Source organism: Poecile atricapillus, chromosome Z (genome assembly GCF_030490865.1).
Source record: "Poecile atricapillus isolate bPoeAtr1 chromosome Z, bPoeAtr1.hap1, whole genome shotgun sequence".
Classification (NCBI taxonomy): domain Eukaryota; kingdom Metazoa; phylum Chordata; class Aves; order Passeriformes; family Paridae; genus Poecile; species Poecile atricapillus.
In genome coordinates, this window is record NC_081289.1 from 3,472,991 (window position 1) to 3,488,410 (window position 15,420).

Genomic DNA, 15,420 nt, shown 5'->3' on the forward strand with positions numbered 1-15,420 from the left:
AATAACTCTGCACATTTTTTTCACAATGCCCATGGCTGCATAAAGATTTGCCTTTTGGCATTTGAGGTTGGACTTGACTCACTCTGACTCTTTCTCCCCACCATTCTCAGAGGGGAAACCTCTGCACCAACCTCTGTAACTAGAAAGGTATTTTTTTAGGATCACAGAATCATTTAGGCTGGAAAAGACCTCTAAGATCATTGAGATCCTTGCAGCAGATCTACCATCAGTGCTGGATCAGACTGCTCAAGATTGGCTCCATCCTGAGCTTCATGGTGTCTCCAAGGGTTCCCATGGGAGAGTTGGATCAAATCCATCTCTTTGCTTCCAGTACCTCCATCTTGAGGTTGCTCCTGGTTTAGGGCTCCCCACACCCAAATTATGATGGTAGCATTTGCTCTTGCTTTGTCCAGGCACAACAGACTTTAACACAACTGGTGAATCTGACTTTTTCTACCAAGGCAACCAAGAGCTCCAATGAGGGCAACCAGATGTGGTCTAACCCCAGAGGTTAAACGGGCACAAACACCTCAAAAGCCCTCCAAAATTTCATTGTTATAGGATCTGCCTTTTACCAGCCAGTCTGGATTTCAAATTCACCTCCTCTAAACCAGTTTTGCTGGGCTGGTTTCCTCACTTGTGACAACAGATGCTTTTGCTTTTGTTTTTCAAGAATGAAACAGCCTCTCCTTAGACCCATAGCTGGGCTGTGGGTACTGCTTGCCCAATACTTCCCTAACCTCATCAGCTGCCTTCTCTGCCCCAGCAAATATCTCTCACTGAGAGCTGGGTCCTGGCAGTCAGTCTCTGGTGGGAAGGTTGTGTTCTAGGGAAGTACCTTCATTGTCCAAGAGTCAGCTGAGGTGAGGTCAGAGCTGGCTACGTCCAGCTTTCTGTCTTTACCTGATAGGTTCCTGTCTGGTTCAGTTTGAGGAAAATCTTGGCTCATCGCTGAAGCATTTGCTTATTCTTATGGCTGATTTTCTCATCCTGTTCTGAGTTAACCCTGCAAACCCATCCACCCTCCATGTTCCCATTCCTCTCTCTCCTGCTTGGGAAATGAGATGCTGCCCATACAACACTTTCAGAACCACTTCAGTTCAGAATCTCACCAAACAAAGGAAAATCTGAGTTTGCTTACCACATTTCATGATTTATCACATCTTGTTGACCTAGTGCTGGAAATACCCATCTAAAATATTCACAGATGCTTGTTATGGACAGAGGTATATATTTACCATAATCTTGTTCTCTGGATCTTTCTGAGTGAAAAGGAGCATCAAATTGGGCATCCTGACTCAGGATTTTCTGGCACATCCCATTGGTAATGGTCATGTCCCATGAAATGGTATCTGCAGCAGAAAACCAAATCACAAATGAAGCATCACACATCCCCTCTGAGGTCACCTCAGAAGAGGAGTGTTGCAAACTAAGGCTGGATCACAAGGGGAGCCCAGAGAAGGCCTAAGGTGACTTTTGACTTGCTTCATTGCATGCATGAGCTGGCTTTTAGTCCATCAGGAGGTCTGACTCAGAGCAAGTCACCTGCACAAAAAACTTTTGACTTCACTTCTCAAGAATCCAAATTTGCAACTAGTCCATGGCCAGTTTAATATAAGCTCATCTTTAAACCAGGTGATCTTGTAGTGCTATCAGCTCTTTTGGGCTTGTGTAAGACCTAAAACACCCAGCTAACCCCACCGGGAAGTTAGAAAAATAATCTCTATTCCTTACCCTCTGTTGTCTTCCACGATCCTTCCCTCCTGTTCCTTGCTATGCTGATTATTTGTTTGTTGTGCTCTCAAGAAAACATCCTCCAACACAGGTTATAAAACTCCCCTGAAATTCCTGCTGGATTGACACATCAAGCCCATGAAAATAAAAGAGGAGAGGCTGTTTGCTTTGAAGTTCTGTCCAGAAGGAAAGGGCTTTGGAAATGGATGGCTTTTGTATTTTTCTGTTATGCTTTGGCTAAGTAATGTGATATAGACATCATGGGTTTAGAGATGGCAACATAAAGTGGGACTCAGCTCATGTAATGTTGGAGGTGTAAGTCAGAGCTTAAGAGGAAGAAACACTTTTATAGTGTAATTCCCTTCATCTTCCAGTTGTGAACTTTGCCCTGGAAATGTGGATATTCCTCTTGTATTGACTCTACAGGGAGTGCTGAGAACCAGCCCTTAAGCAGGGCAAATCCTGCTTAGCCAAACCCAGAGTTCCTGGGACTACAAGTCATTTAGATGGGGTGAGACAGGAGCGAGTTGGTTGTGTTAGTCTGTCCTCAAGGGCCAGTTTCTTGTGAAATCATTGTAATGAGGACATGTTCTTAATTAAGCCAGGATTTGAGTCTGCCACCTCCTACAACACAGCATTATCACACCTTTTCTGGCTGGAGGCAGTGAGCTCTGGGTGACACCTTCAGAGGTGAAGGGAAGATCAGCGTTGCTCGCTGCACACAGCTGCCCCTCCCTTCTGTGCCACATCCACGGGCTCCAGGGGATGCCAAGGCCAGCAGAGATGAGCAAAGGCACAGCCCCTGAGCACAAGGGCTGCTTTTCTTCATGAGCAACAAGGCTCATCCTCTGAAACCTCGTCTGACATTTCCTCTTGCAATCAACAGCCTCATTTCCACATGGAGTCAGCCAGCAGTCAAACTGGAAATCATGTTGACGTAACTGCTAATTACCCTTGGCATAACTAATGTGCAGTAGCAAAGCTTGTATTTACTGTAGTGTGGGGATGGCTGGCAGATGAACCAAATTGGTCCAGACACTGTTGAAAAAGATCAGCCTCTCCTTAGGGAAAGAGATGAGTGGCTGGGGTCTCACTAGTTGCTGTCTTTTCCCTGGAGGAGTCTGAACCAGGATTCTGGAACTGTGTCTTCCTCCTGGCCCTCTGAGGTATGTGGTGTGTTTTCTATGACTTTGGGCTATAGAAAGACTTAGAAATACAACTCTCAGAACCAGAGGATTTTGCCATTTACTATGTTGACATAATTTTCCAGGCAATATCTGAGTGTGGCAGGCCAGGGTGGGGTGGGGCAGGGAGAAGATGGGAGATGTATCTACCATAGGATCAAAGAAATGCTGTTTGGCAACATCAGCCTCAGGACTCTAATTCAGCTGTTTTCATCCAGCTAAGCCTTGAGTCACCTCTGCAACTGATCATTTGTCATTTCCCAACAACCTGTCCCAGTGCTGTAGTACCTGCCTAGAGGCAATTTTTATCCTGCTGTGCAACCTGTGCCTCCCAAGCCATCTGTGGGTGCTGTGCTTTGTTACACTGCCTGGCTGTGCCACAAAGAGCTCAGCTTTGTTGTTCTTGACCTTTTCAGTGCCTGTAGGTGGCTGTTGGGCTGCCCTTCAGCCTCCCTTTGGCCAGATTCAACAGGTCTGAATTCCTGTTTTCCAAAGGTATGTGCTCCATGCCTCAGACCACCTTGGTAGCATATCTGAGAGCAACTTTAAAACAGCTAAATCTCAACAGCTGGAGTCCACATATGTGGTGAAATCCTAGCCCTAATATACAAACATCTTCCAGGAAGAAAAATCAAAGGAGGCTTAATAAGCAGGTTGTATTAATAAGTAAAGATATTTCATCTTCTTAAAAATGTATCTGTATGAATCCACTGCATGGATTAATTTCTATACAGACCAAAATGTTCATGAAACTGAAGTACACTTAGGAGTGTTGCTGTAGCTTATGAGGAATTGTATTGTTACCACTGGATGGTGGAAAGAAAATTTCACAAATTCAGAATTCAGGCTCCAGAGCTGCTTTAATACACTGGGACTTCCACTTTACCTGAGGAACAACTGCAGAGTGTGAGAGACCAGAAGGGAAGGGTCCTTGGTTCTTGTTAATAGACTCATGCTCCAGTTTCTTGTTAATAGATTCCTTGGGGTGGATGAGGATGAAACAACAATGACCAGTGTTTTTAAGAATATATACATGTATATATGTATATGGGTTTATTTTAGAATAATTTGGTTGCAGTGGAAAGGAGGTTGTAGCCATTTTGGTTAGTATTATCCTTATTAGTATCCATATTATATAGCCATATAATATATATATACATATATATATATATACATATCCATATATGCATACATGCATATATCCATATTTTTATTTATATAAATATACATATATCAATTACATATAAATATTTTATATATTTATTTTTCTATTTTTATTTATATGTATTTTATATATATATATCCATATATATCTGTATATATCTATTAAAATATCACTTAGAAAAATATATAAAAGAAAAAAGAAAGAGAAAGAAAGGATAAGAGTAGAAAGCCCTCACCACGTATGGAACCAGGGACAAGATTTTATTGTTGCTATTTTGATGTCTGTTGGTTGAAGTGATGGTCACAGTCTTGATCCATCAGGTGTGGGGGGAAAAGCCCCCAGATAAAACATCCAGTGAGTTAAAATATGCTCAGGCTGGGTGGGAATGCCCAGGTACCTCACCTGGGGGGGAAGCTTTTAGTCCTTTGGTGGAAGGCCTCAGGAATGAGTCTGGGGACACTTCAGGAGGTCTTTGGTGCTTTATGAAGTCTTCCCAGCTGCCTCTCACATCAGGGAGTTGAGCCCAGGTGTGAATGTGACCTTGCCCAGGGGCGAGGGGTGGGAGTTCCACAGCTGAGCAGTTGTGTAAGGAAGGACAACTGCCATGATAAAAACACCCTCCTGCCTCCACGAGGTGTGCTTCTTACCATCCTTCTCCTTCATCTGGCTCAAAACCTGGCTTGTAGCTTCCAGTGGTGGTTGTTCACTCCCTCTGTAGTATGCAGTTCAGAGGTTTTGCCATGAAGATAAGAAAGCGAAAATAATGTACTGCTTTTTGGTCTCCAAAGCTGAAAGAAAAGAAACTGAAAGAGTGAGAGTAACCACAGGGAACCTGGCAGCTCTCAACTGTCAATGTTTGAAGCAGGGTGTTGCTTCATTGGTGGCAAAGAGGTGACCCCTCTGTCACCTCAGTGTTACCTGCTCTGCAAGCACAGGGACCATGGCACCTGGGCTGGTGGAGTTAATGTAGCCAAAGATATCCAAATCCCACACCAACTTTTTCAGCTGAACTGTATGATATTTAAAAAGCTGTTAATCCTTATGAGGAAATAATGGGTTGAATACATTTATTTCCAAAATTCAAGAGCTGTCATGAGCTAGCATTTGGAGTGTTGCATAGAAAGGTTTGAGGAAAATTGTTTAAAATGAATAATGTACATCTGCTGTCCTTAGGGGGATTTGGTAACACAGTCAATCTTTTATATCCTTACTTTTTCCTTGCACTTTTCTCCATAAAATTGATACTTTTCATATGGCTTTGGACAAGGGTTCTATTCTTCACATAGAAAATGTTCCTTGAGGGAGATGCTTTAGGATCACTTCTGGGACACAGGGGAAGACAGAAGAAGCAGTCGTTGCCTTTTCTGTGAACCTCTAATCTTTGATTTGATTGGGTCAGTGTTTTACCCATCACTTGAAGCTCACTCTTATTTGTACACTTGGCAAAGGTGAACATGTGAATGCCCCATCTCTGGAAGTGTTCAAGGCCAGGTTGGGTTGGACTTTGAGCAACTTGGTCTAGTGGAAGGTGTCATTGCTTGGTAACAGCGGCATGGAACTGCATGATCCCTAAGGTCCCTTCCAATCCAAACCATTCCATGATTCTTTCTGTGATTCTATGAACATACTTGGTGTGTAAGGTGAGACCTGCATCACCATCCTGGCTAATGTAAAGAGTGTGCTGGCCTTGAGGTGTCGGCACTCCCTCACTGTCCTCACTCACAGATCCTGCCTGTGGCCATGGACTGTTTGCTGCCCTTGAACAAGAACAGTCCAGAAGAGCAAAAATCTCCTCAATCCACCTGTCCAAGCAACATTTCACCTTCTTGCATTTTGTTTTCTCATGTGCATTTGGCTTCTGCTGCTGTGATTCGCTTTGCCTTGAAGACCTGCAGCCTTCCATCTCCTTAGCATCTCTTTGGCTATTCATTTCCTTATTCCACAGGGACTGAAAGCTCAGGAGAAGACTTTGATGACACCTCATTTTATTTCCCAGTAGAATCACAGCATCATTTAGATTGGAAAAGATGTCCAAGTCACACCTCTGATCAATCACCACCTTTTAACCAGACTATGGCACTGAGTGCCACGTCCAGTCATTGAAATAGAAATAGTACTGCACTCTCCTTCAAAATCCCCTTTTTCCACTATTGCAGTCATAAGAGCTATTTCCATTTCCCTGTTTTGCTCAGCTACTTCACAGCTTCCCCTGCTTTGAGCACAAAGTTGGACTGCGGCCTTTAGCATCTAAAGGCAAATAGAAAGAAAACTGAGCGAAAAATCAGGAGAACATCCACTGGGAGAAGCCAGATCTGGACTTCAAAATCATTTCCCTAAAAACGTGAGCTAAATCCTGGGGGATTTTTTCTACCATAATATGGAAAATTTACCAAAAGTACTTCATGTAGTAATCTCTGATCTCCCAACTGTAAGAAGACTAGAGGATCCAACAGAATTTTTTGTAAGTTGAAGAAATGGAGGTTTGTCTTATGGAAAAGAGCACAGGGGATTTGGATCACTGGGCAGCAGAGCTCACTAAATATCTCTCATCTAGAAAGTGCACAGCTCAGGGCAACATGTAGGCACTGCCTCCACTAAGTTGAAAGGCAGAGAAGATCCAGTAAATAGGCATTGGTGATCAGCATAGGACAGATCATTTAGTTTCTGAGTAGTTCACAGTAAAAATTATTTGCTGCAGTGGTGGTTTGCAGGGTCACCTCACATATAAATCACAAGTTGCTTCTTGCTGATATTTCTACTACCAATAATGTCACAGTTACCAGAACATCAGTGCAATTTCAGGCTGAGGGACATCTGCAGACAGCTCTGCTGTACCTCAGGGGGCTCCCTCTGACTCACTCACCCACCTCTGTACACCTGCTGGGGCTTGAGACCACACTCATCCTCACCACTGCTCATCCCATGCCCATTGCTTCTGCTTTCCAGGCTCTGGAGCTATGGGTGATTGACCAACCCCATGAATCCCACCTCCATCAGCTCCCTGGGCTGTCCTTTACCCCTGGCAGCACCCGGAAATGCCCTGCCATCCACAGCAAGCTTTTGAAATACTTGGGAAGCCAAAAAGAGAAATGACAGAATCCAAGGTTGGAAGAGATCTCTGGGGTCATCCTGTTGCACCATCCTCCCAGCACTACTGTGAACTTCTACTACTGTAAACCTTAAATCCATATCACCCAGTCCAAATCCAGATGCCTCTGAAACACCCCAGGGATGGTGACTCCAGCACCTCTCTAGGCAACTTTTTCCATTGCTTATGTGACAGTTGAAAGCGTTTTTATAAATATCTAATCTGAATTTTCCCTGTCTCATCTTAAAGCCTTTTCCTCTAGTCCTCTCACTACTGGCATGGTAGAAGAGACCAACCTCAACCTCATTACAGCTTCCTTTCAGGTAATTGTAGAGTGCCCTGAGCCTGCTCTTCTTGAGACTAAAATCTAATCCTAACATCTAATCTAACCCTGCCTTCTGTCAGTTTGAAGCTGCTCTCTGTTGTCCTGTCATTTCACACCCTTCTCAAAAGTTCCTCTCTGTGTGAACCACTCTCAGGCACAGAAAGGGGCTCTAAGGTCTCCCAGAACCTGCTCAGCAGGAGGCTTTATGCGAATAAGAGCTCTTATGAAGCTTTTGCAATCAGACAAGGGAAAATACGCAGCCTGACCATACTAATTGTGTCTGAGAGGCTGCAGAAGAGCAGACTGTGAACATCTGGGTGTACTCAGAGACAGGCCAGTCAGTCTAATGCCACAAGAGATGTTCTGCCAGGAACAGAAACACTTGTAGGTCCCCATTCGTGGGGAATGAGGAAATGAACAGATAAGTCACCAGACCCGGTTATTTTCCCCTTACACGTGATGCTGCAAGAACCTGGGAGAAATCCTGAGGAAATTGCAAATAGCAACTGTCACCCCACTTCAGGGTAGGTGTGAACAAATCTCCTTGAATAGTAACAGAAAACCTATCTTTTCAGTGAAATTCCCTGTTTACCACAACAAGCAGATTTATGACCGGGTATATATTGCTCTGGGACTCCTGAGGGATCAGTCAAGTGTTTCTCCAGGGACAAGACAAAAAGAACTATTTGGCTGCCTGTTCTGAGACTCTGCTTCAAGGTAAGCTCTTGCTCCTCCCTCAGCATTTATTCCAATATTTCAAGTCTTTCCTGAGCTGTGGAATAAATATATAGAGAGAAAGCCTAGGCTGGAGTTGCTGAGTTCCACCATCTGCTCTCCAAGGAGCAATCAGAGCCTATGCATGCACTGAATTTTGCAGCTCTTTACCACTTTTTGTAAAGGAGGGCAAGGACAGAAGGAATGATTTGGGAAAGAATTTCAAGCCAAGTCACCTGTAAAATTAACAACAAACTGTTGAATAAAAAGGAGGGGTGAGTTTATTGAGCACCAAAACTCCACCCATGACCTTGCAAGAGGCCTCTGGACAAACACAGGTGGCTGAACTCCTGGACAAACTCACTCTAAACCCCGCTGGGGAAATCTGACAGCTCTGCCTACTTGGAGAGCATATAAATAAAAACAGTCTGGGACTGCAGCAGAGGCATTTGAGAGTCCTCTGCCACTTTGGGGCTGTGAGTAGAATCCTGTGCAGCTCTTTCCCAAGGTAGGTTGGTTTCTATATATCTGATATTAACTTAGTTATTAAGTTAGTTAAATATATTTTAAGCTTGTGGAGGGGATCATGCAAAAGAACTTTTTAGGAACTTCTCTGCTTGATTTGGGGCAGCTATGAGCATGTTCTGCAGAGTACTGAAAAAAGTCACCACTTCTTGTTCCTGCTCTTAGTTTCCAGTTTACTGGTCACCACATTCCTGATCCGGGGTTGCTAAAGAAGAAAAGGACCAGATTTCCTGTGTCAGAGCCAAGGGTATATGTAGCTTAATATCCAAATGTCAGCTGAGAGGCAGGAACCCAAGCTGGATTACTTTGGGTTCAGTAGTGGGTCTGGCTGGAAGAGCTGCATGTCTGTGTGAACATGAATGGGGCCAGAGACATGTAGGAAGTGCAGCATTGCTGTTCTTTCCCTGCCCATTGCCCCATGAGATTAAAGCCCAGCTCAGCATTGCAGGAGGCTGAGCAGAGTCCGTGCCCAGCTGCAGGTGTCTGCTGTGGGAAGGTGCTCAGAGCAGGAGGGAGTGAGAATGGCCTGAAACTGAGTCAGGGAAGAATTAAGCTGGATATCAGGAAGAGGTTTTTCACCTAGAGGGTGTCTGAGCCCTGAAACAGGCTCCCCAGGAAAGTGGTCACATCCCCACACCTGCCTGAGTACATGATGTGTTTGTATAATTCTGTCAGGCACATGGTGGGATTTCTGGGGCTGTCCTGGGCAGGGCCAGAAGTTGGATTCAATGATCCTGATGGGTCCATTCCAACACAGCATCCTCTGTGATTCTATGAGACCACATTTGGAAGTAGGGGCTTCCAGGCCCTGTTTTCTTGCAGGATTTTTTCTCCGGTGCCAGTGCAAAAGCTGAGCTCTTGACCAACAGAGGTGGGTTGGGAAAGGTGACCTTGTCCCACTGCCATATCTCAGTTCCATGATAACTTTGCTGCAAGAGCTGTTTAGGCATTGGGTGGGTTTGGAGCACCCCTCAGACAGACTATGTTCCCCACCATTGCCTTCTCTGGGCACCTAAAACCTATTTGAGATTTCACCTTCTCATGTGAAAAAGGGAGATTTGCTCAAACCTCTAGTGTGTGTTCAGTCTGTCAGGGCCACATGAAGGCCAAAAACCCTCCTGCTTTATCAGTCTGTTGGTGTCCTGTTGTGGGGACCCTACACTGAGCAGCTCTCTGGGCTGGAGGGTTTGACTGATTGTTCACACACCAACCAGAGAAAAACCAGAGAGAAACCCCTCCTGGGTCTCCACACCTTTACTCACTGCCAAAAACTGCCAGCACCTCTGGAGGACTCCTTTTAACTCTTAACAGAATAATACTATTAGTAAAACTGTGACAGGTTAAGGTTTGAGGTTTGCCAGTGAAAGTATCTGATTGCAAAAAGATACTCAAAGCAAGATACTAATTCAGAACAACATATTAATAAACTTTAATCCCCAATGAGGTAATCATTCAGCATGCATAAAGTAGGATTCTTACCCGATAGGCATCCCTAAGGGAGAAAAGGTAGGTTTAGCTCATCAACTGATCCCAGAAGTTACAATGGAGTCTTCCATTACTTCTCTCCATTTTTAATTCACTTTTATACTATTCCTTTACATTTAGATGGTGTTTGCATGTAGTCATACATCTTTCTCAGTGAGGGGTTCTTATGCCTTGGGGGTGGATATCTCAATAATATCATCCAAGTAACCTTGAGATGGGGATGTGTGTCTGTCCAAGGAGAGGAATTTTGCCATGGTTGCTGATTCAGCTGCAGGACATCTTCATTTATCTCCCATGTTTTTCAGTTGCCATGCAGATTATCAGCTAGAAAATATCACCGAGGTGTCTCTTCTGTAAGGGTTTTGACAGAGCCTGGCCATGGTGTCTCCACTCCACTCCACCTGCTGTTTAGACCCACCTTAGATTTAGTCCTTGTGTTTGGGAGGCCAGGTATGCTGACTGTGTTTCATCCAAGGAGGAGCAACTGTATTTTCCCATGTAACTTTTCTACCGTTATCCTTTTACCTCCAGTTGTCTGCCTGCACAACTCTATAGCGCTGATTTTTCCATGTCCAGGAGAACAGAAGTTACCCCCTCCTTGGTCTCTTATAGTCCCTTCCTCTGCATTTGCCTTCCAGGGGAGCAAGAGCCCTTCACTGAAATCCTCCTGCAATGCTGTGGCTGCTGCTGCTGCAGGTGCTGGCGAGCTGCCTCTGGCTGGGACACAGCGAGGTGGTGAAATCCTTTGAAAGTTCATGTCCTCAGTTTTTTTTCCGGGAGGTCCCCCCAAATGAAGCCCTGGAGCCGCAGAAACCAGCCTGGATCTGCCAGCGCTACAAGAACCAGTATTACTTTGCCACCCTGTATGACAGGAAGATGCGTATTCCTGTCTACTCTGCTTACATCTACCAGCCTGGACCTGGCAAAAGACCTAAAACATGGCTGGTTGAGCCCCAGGTGAGTGTCTCTTATAGCACATCACCATCCAGTCATTAAAAGCAGTATTAAAATAACCATTTCTACTTTGTCCCACCTCTCTAAACACATGCAAATGGACACACTGGATGGGATTCTCCTCATTTAACTTCAAACACCTTCATCACATGATTCCCCTAATGCATCTGAGACATCAGCAGGAGGATGAGATGAATCATATCCCAAAGGTGCCAATTTTTAGCATTGACCTGACAGGAAGAGTAAATCAAATTACTTTGCCTTACATTACAAAGTCAAACTGTTTTACTCCCTGTGCCCTGTGCCCTGTGCCTGTGGTGGGAGAACAAGTTATGGGCAAAAGACATCCAGCAGCAGCTAAATTTAAGGAATCAGTGGTCCAGCAGGGATCTGATCCCCACTTTGCTCTGAGCTGTTCTGCATCCCTGACAGAGCTTATCTGCTCCCAGTGAAGAGTCAAACAGGCTTTGTGAGTGGTGCAAGAGAAGTGAGGAGAAACTCAAAAGGGGGTGAGATGGTCCAGTGATGAAGCCTTGGCAGACACAGACCCTGGCTTATGAGAGGGTCTGGTTGACTGTGGAGGGATTTCAGGCCATGGAAAGTGAGGAGCATCAGTGTCAGTCCAGTCAGAAGGGTGTGATCTCCATGCATGGGCAGTGACCCCTGAGCACCTTTGGCTCAGGCTCAAAGATCCAGAAGGATCCAGCAGACCCACAGAGCCCTCACAAATGTCTTTCAGCCAAACTTCAGAACTTTAGGAAAACAGACATAAAAAGAGACAATTCCTGCCATTGCTAAGGACAGAGTGGCAGGATTGATTTAGGTGAAAATGAATCACAGAATAAACCCATATGCAGTGTTCCAAAGGAAAGCTAAATATAATGCAGTAAATGTGGAATGAATTTCTGAAATAAAAAGATATTTGCACTAGTTCCTCATAGGAACTCAAGTAACTAATCTGATATTGTACCACATCAGGACCAGACAAAAAAATGGGATCTTGACACTCAAGAGACTTCTGCTCTAGGGAAATCTGTTCCATTATCCCATCCCTAATACTAACACCTTTTCCTCTTTTCTTGTCAAGCTGATTGGCCTAAATTATCCTAAAACTATGGAAAAAGAATGGACACTCTTAAATCGATACAATGTCAGCTTAGAGAAACTCAGCCAGAGCCAGGCTATCCTTCATGATTACAAGAACCTGACGGGTTTGAACCGAGGCCATTTGAACCCCAATGGCCACCATGATGACTACAGCAGCAGGATGGCCACCTTCACCCTCACCAACATAGTGCCCCAGGATGAGAAACTCAATGGCGGTGCCTGGAACAACTACGAGCAGCAAACGATGATCAGGAGGACCCGGGACTGTAAAACCACCTATGCCATCGTGGGAGCTGTGCCTGGGAACAACTACATTGCCAAGGGGAGGGTTAATAAACCCAGCTACCTCTGGTCAGCTGCCTGCTGTGTGATGGACAACAACTACATAAAAGCTTGGGCGGTCATCGCTGAGAACGACAAGAACCAGGTTCAGCTCCTCACACTGGGGGAGCTGGAGGACACTTTAACTGAGCTCTATGGGAGGGGACAGGTTTCCCTGTTTGACAGTGACTGTCCCCGGGAATAAGCTTCACATCCTGGGTGGAACAGGCTTAGGAGCTTTTGCCACATGTCATAGAATCACAGAATGGCTTGGGTTGGAAGGAATTTCAAAGACCATTCATGTAGACTCAGCTTTCATGCCATGGGCAGGGACACCTTTCACTATCCTCAGTGGCTCCAAGCCCTGTCCAACCTGGCTTTGAATACTTCCAGGGATGGAGCAGCCACAACTTCTCTGGACAACCTGTGCCAGGGCCTCACCACCCTCACAGTAAAGAATTTCTTCTTAACATCTAATTTAACCCCACCTACTCTCAGTTTAAAGCCATTCCCTCTTGTCCTGTCACTCCATACCCTTGTCCAAACTTCCTCTCTCTTTTAAAACCCTTTAGACACTGGAAGGGGTCCAAGTTCTCCCAAGAGCTTTCTTTTCTCCAGGCTCTCTCACCCTCTCTCCAGGGCAGATGTGCTCCAGCTCTTGGAGCATCCTTGTGGACTCCTCTGGACCCCACTCCAACAGCTTTGTGTCCTTCTTCTGGTGTGGATCCCAGAGCTGGAGGCAGCGCTGCAGGTGGGGTCTCACCAGAACAGAGTAGAGGGGAACAAATGGAGTAAAGGGGAACAAGACAACCCAAGACTCCCAAAGACCTCTGATTTATTTCCAAGAAGGTCTGAGATAACAGACTTCACATGATATCTAATTTCCATTAGGAAGTGAGAAACCTGTCTTCAGGTCAGGGAAATTTATCCGTAAAAGAGTACCAATGACCACGTACTTACAGAGTAGTTTAGGGACTAACAACAATTTCTATGCCAAGTGTATAATTTACTAATAAAACCCTGTGAAATTTTACCTATCTTCTTATTTTTGTTGTTCCTTTTGACCATGAACATTTAGGGATCCTGGGTGGTCCCTTTCCTTTGAGGGTGGTTTTATGGGCAGAATGGGAGCTTCGGGCAAAGGTTAATAGAGAAACCTTCATGTTGAAACATAAGCTGCAGAAAAGACCCCCTTGCTCACCCCTTCTCAGGGAGCTGTCTGGGTTCATCTGGATCCAATCTTAGCCCCAGATTTTGTCAATTGTTTACGTCTAAAAGATCATATAGATGTAATTGAAACTTTATATAACTTGTCCCACAGGTCTGAGGATTGCAAACCATACATATTTACATAATTATATATGATTTATGATGATAATGATAAGGCAAAAATATGTTAATCAGAATTATTTAGTTCACAGTTTGGAAGCTATAACTACTAGTATAGTATTGTGCACTATGAAGCAGTATTGAAGCAAATATATTAAAGCATTTATATTAAAACCAGCAAAAACAATTAAGCAGAGATTGATGTTACTCAGACATACCAATGATCATGGTCAAATCTCTTTGGCTCAGCCTCGAGAAGTGACCTTGAGAGGTATCTCCACTCCAAGGAGGAATCTCCACACACACACACTCCAGGAAGGTGTGTGTCTGCATGTGCAAGAGCTAAAGAGAGCAAAAGTCAGTCTCTATTTCACATCAGCAGTGATGTTTGGACATTTCCTGCGAAGCAGGGCTTCAGTTCCTCTGGAGAGCCAACACTGAAAACTCACAAATGTCTCCCCTTCCTCCTCTCTCCCCTTAACTTATATATCTGAGCTGAAATCATATGGTATGGAATATCCCTTGGGCTAATTTGGGTCAGCTGTCCTGGTTGAGTCCCCTCCCAGGATCTTGCCCACTCCCATTCCCTTTGATGGGAGAAGAAATGTCAGAGGGACAGCGCTGCTTGGCAGTAGCCAAAACACTGGTCTGTTATCGGCACCTGTCCAGCTACCAGTGCAAAGCACAGCACTGTAGGAGCTGTGAACTTTACTTCAGTCAGACCCACTGAGTCTCTCATTGGCCATTCCCAATAAAGTTTACTTGCTGCAGTGCTGGATTGCAGGGTCACCTCATATGTAAACTACCAGTTTCTTCCCACTGATATTTCTACCACCAGTAATGTCACAGTACCCAGCGCATCCTTGCAGGACATGGGGTGTCCAAACACAAACAGGGGGTGCCATAATATCACCCACACAAGTTTATGAATCAGATTCCACTTACTTCTCCTATGAGTGGGCATGAACAAAGTAGGCCAGGTGCCAACAGCTCATGGAAGATATCCCCATGGCTCCAGCAATGACACTTGCAAGTTCGATGTCCTCAGTCTTGATCCTTTGGGGCTGGGGCCCAGCACAACAAAGAGTTCAGCAGGTTCTGTGAGTTCAGGATTATATGGGATTGTCCCACTTTTCCCCTGTGTCATGCAGCACTGTGGAGTTGGGGGATACTTCAGTTGGGGGTCTTTGATGGTTTATGGTCCCTGCTAATGATGTGACACTGTTGGGCCCTGCTTTGTTATGCCAGTTAGATCTCATCAGATAGGAGGAATTTCCCCCACCTCCACCAGATCTGCTTCTTATTCGCCTTCTCACTTATTCTCTCTAAACCCCACTTTCTTTAAGACATCAGTACCAAGTTAACAGAGACATAAGGAACTGCATGACTCAACCAGTTTATTTAAACAAACTTTGGTCTCACACACTTTCCTGGATATTTCTGATTGTAACAACCAACTCATCATTCTATTATTCCTGGACTTTTGGAA

General features: G+C 44.8%; 1 protein-coding gene across 2 annotated transcripts; it reads left to right on the forward strand.

Annotated features, from left to right (window-relative positions):
- Positions 1-8,003: 8,003 nt before the first annotated feature.
- LOC131592574 (endonuclease domain-containing 1 protein-like) lies at positions 8,004-13,635 on the forward strand. 2 transcript variants are annotated; one of them, XM_058864153.1, is made up of 4 exons: positions 8,004-8,020; positions 8,101-8,213; positions 10,859-11,177; positions 12,262-13,635. In XM_058864153.1, the coding sequence occupies exons 3-4, from the start codon at positions 10,893-10,895 to the stop codon at positions 12,805-12,807; spliced, it is 831 nt and encodes a 276-aa protein (XP_058720136.1). In that variant the 5' UTR covers positions 8,004-8,020; positions 8,101-8,213; positions 10,859-10,892; the 3' UTR covers positions 12,808-13,635. The 2 variants fall into 2 exon arrangements, with proteins under 2 accessions (XP_058720136.1, XP_058720137.1); XM_058864154.1 differs by lacking the exons at positions 8,004-8,020; positions 8,101-8,213 and adding an exon at positions 8,532-8,718.
- Positions 13,636-15,420: the final 1,785 nt, after the last annotated feature.

What these genes read in the sequence shown, in the direction of transcription:
- LOC131592574 (XM_058864153.1), top strand. Translation starts at nt 10,893, where the DNA reads ATGCTGTGGCTGCTGCTGCTGCAGGTGCTGGCGAGCTGCCTCTGGCTG. An exon ending in CATGGCTGGTTGAGCCCCAG is followed by an intron (nt 11,178 to 12,261) that starts GTGAGTGTCTCT and finishes TTTCTTGTCAAG; the next exon opens with CTGATTGGCCTAAATTATCC.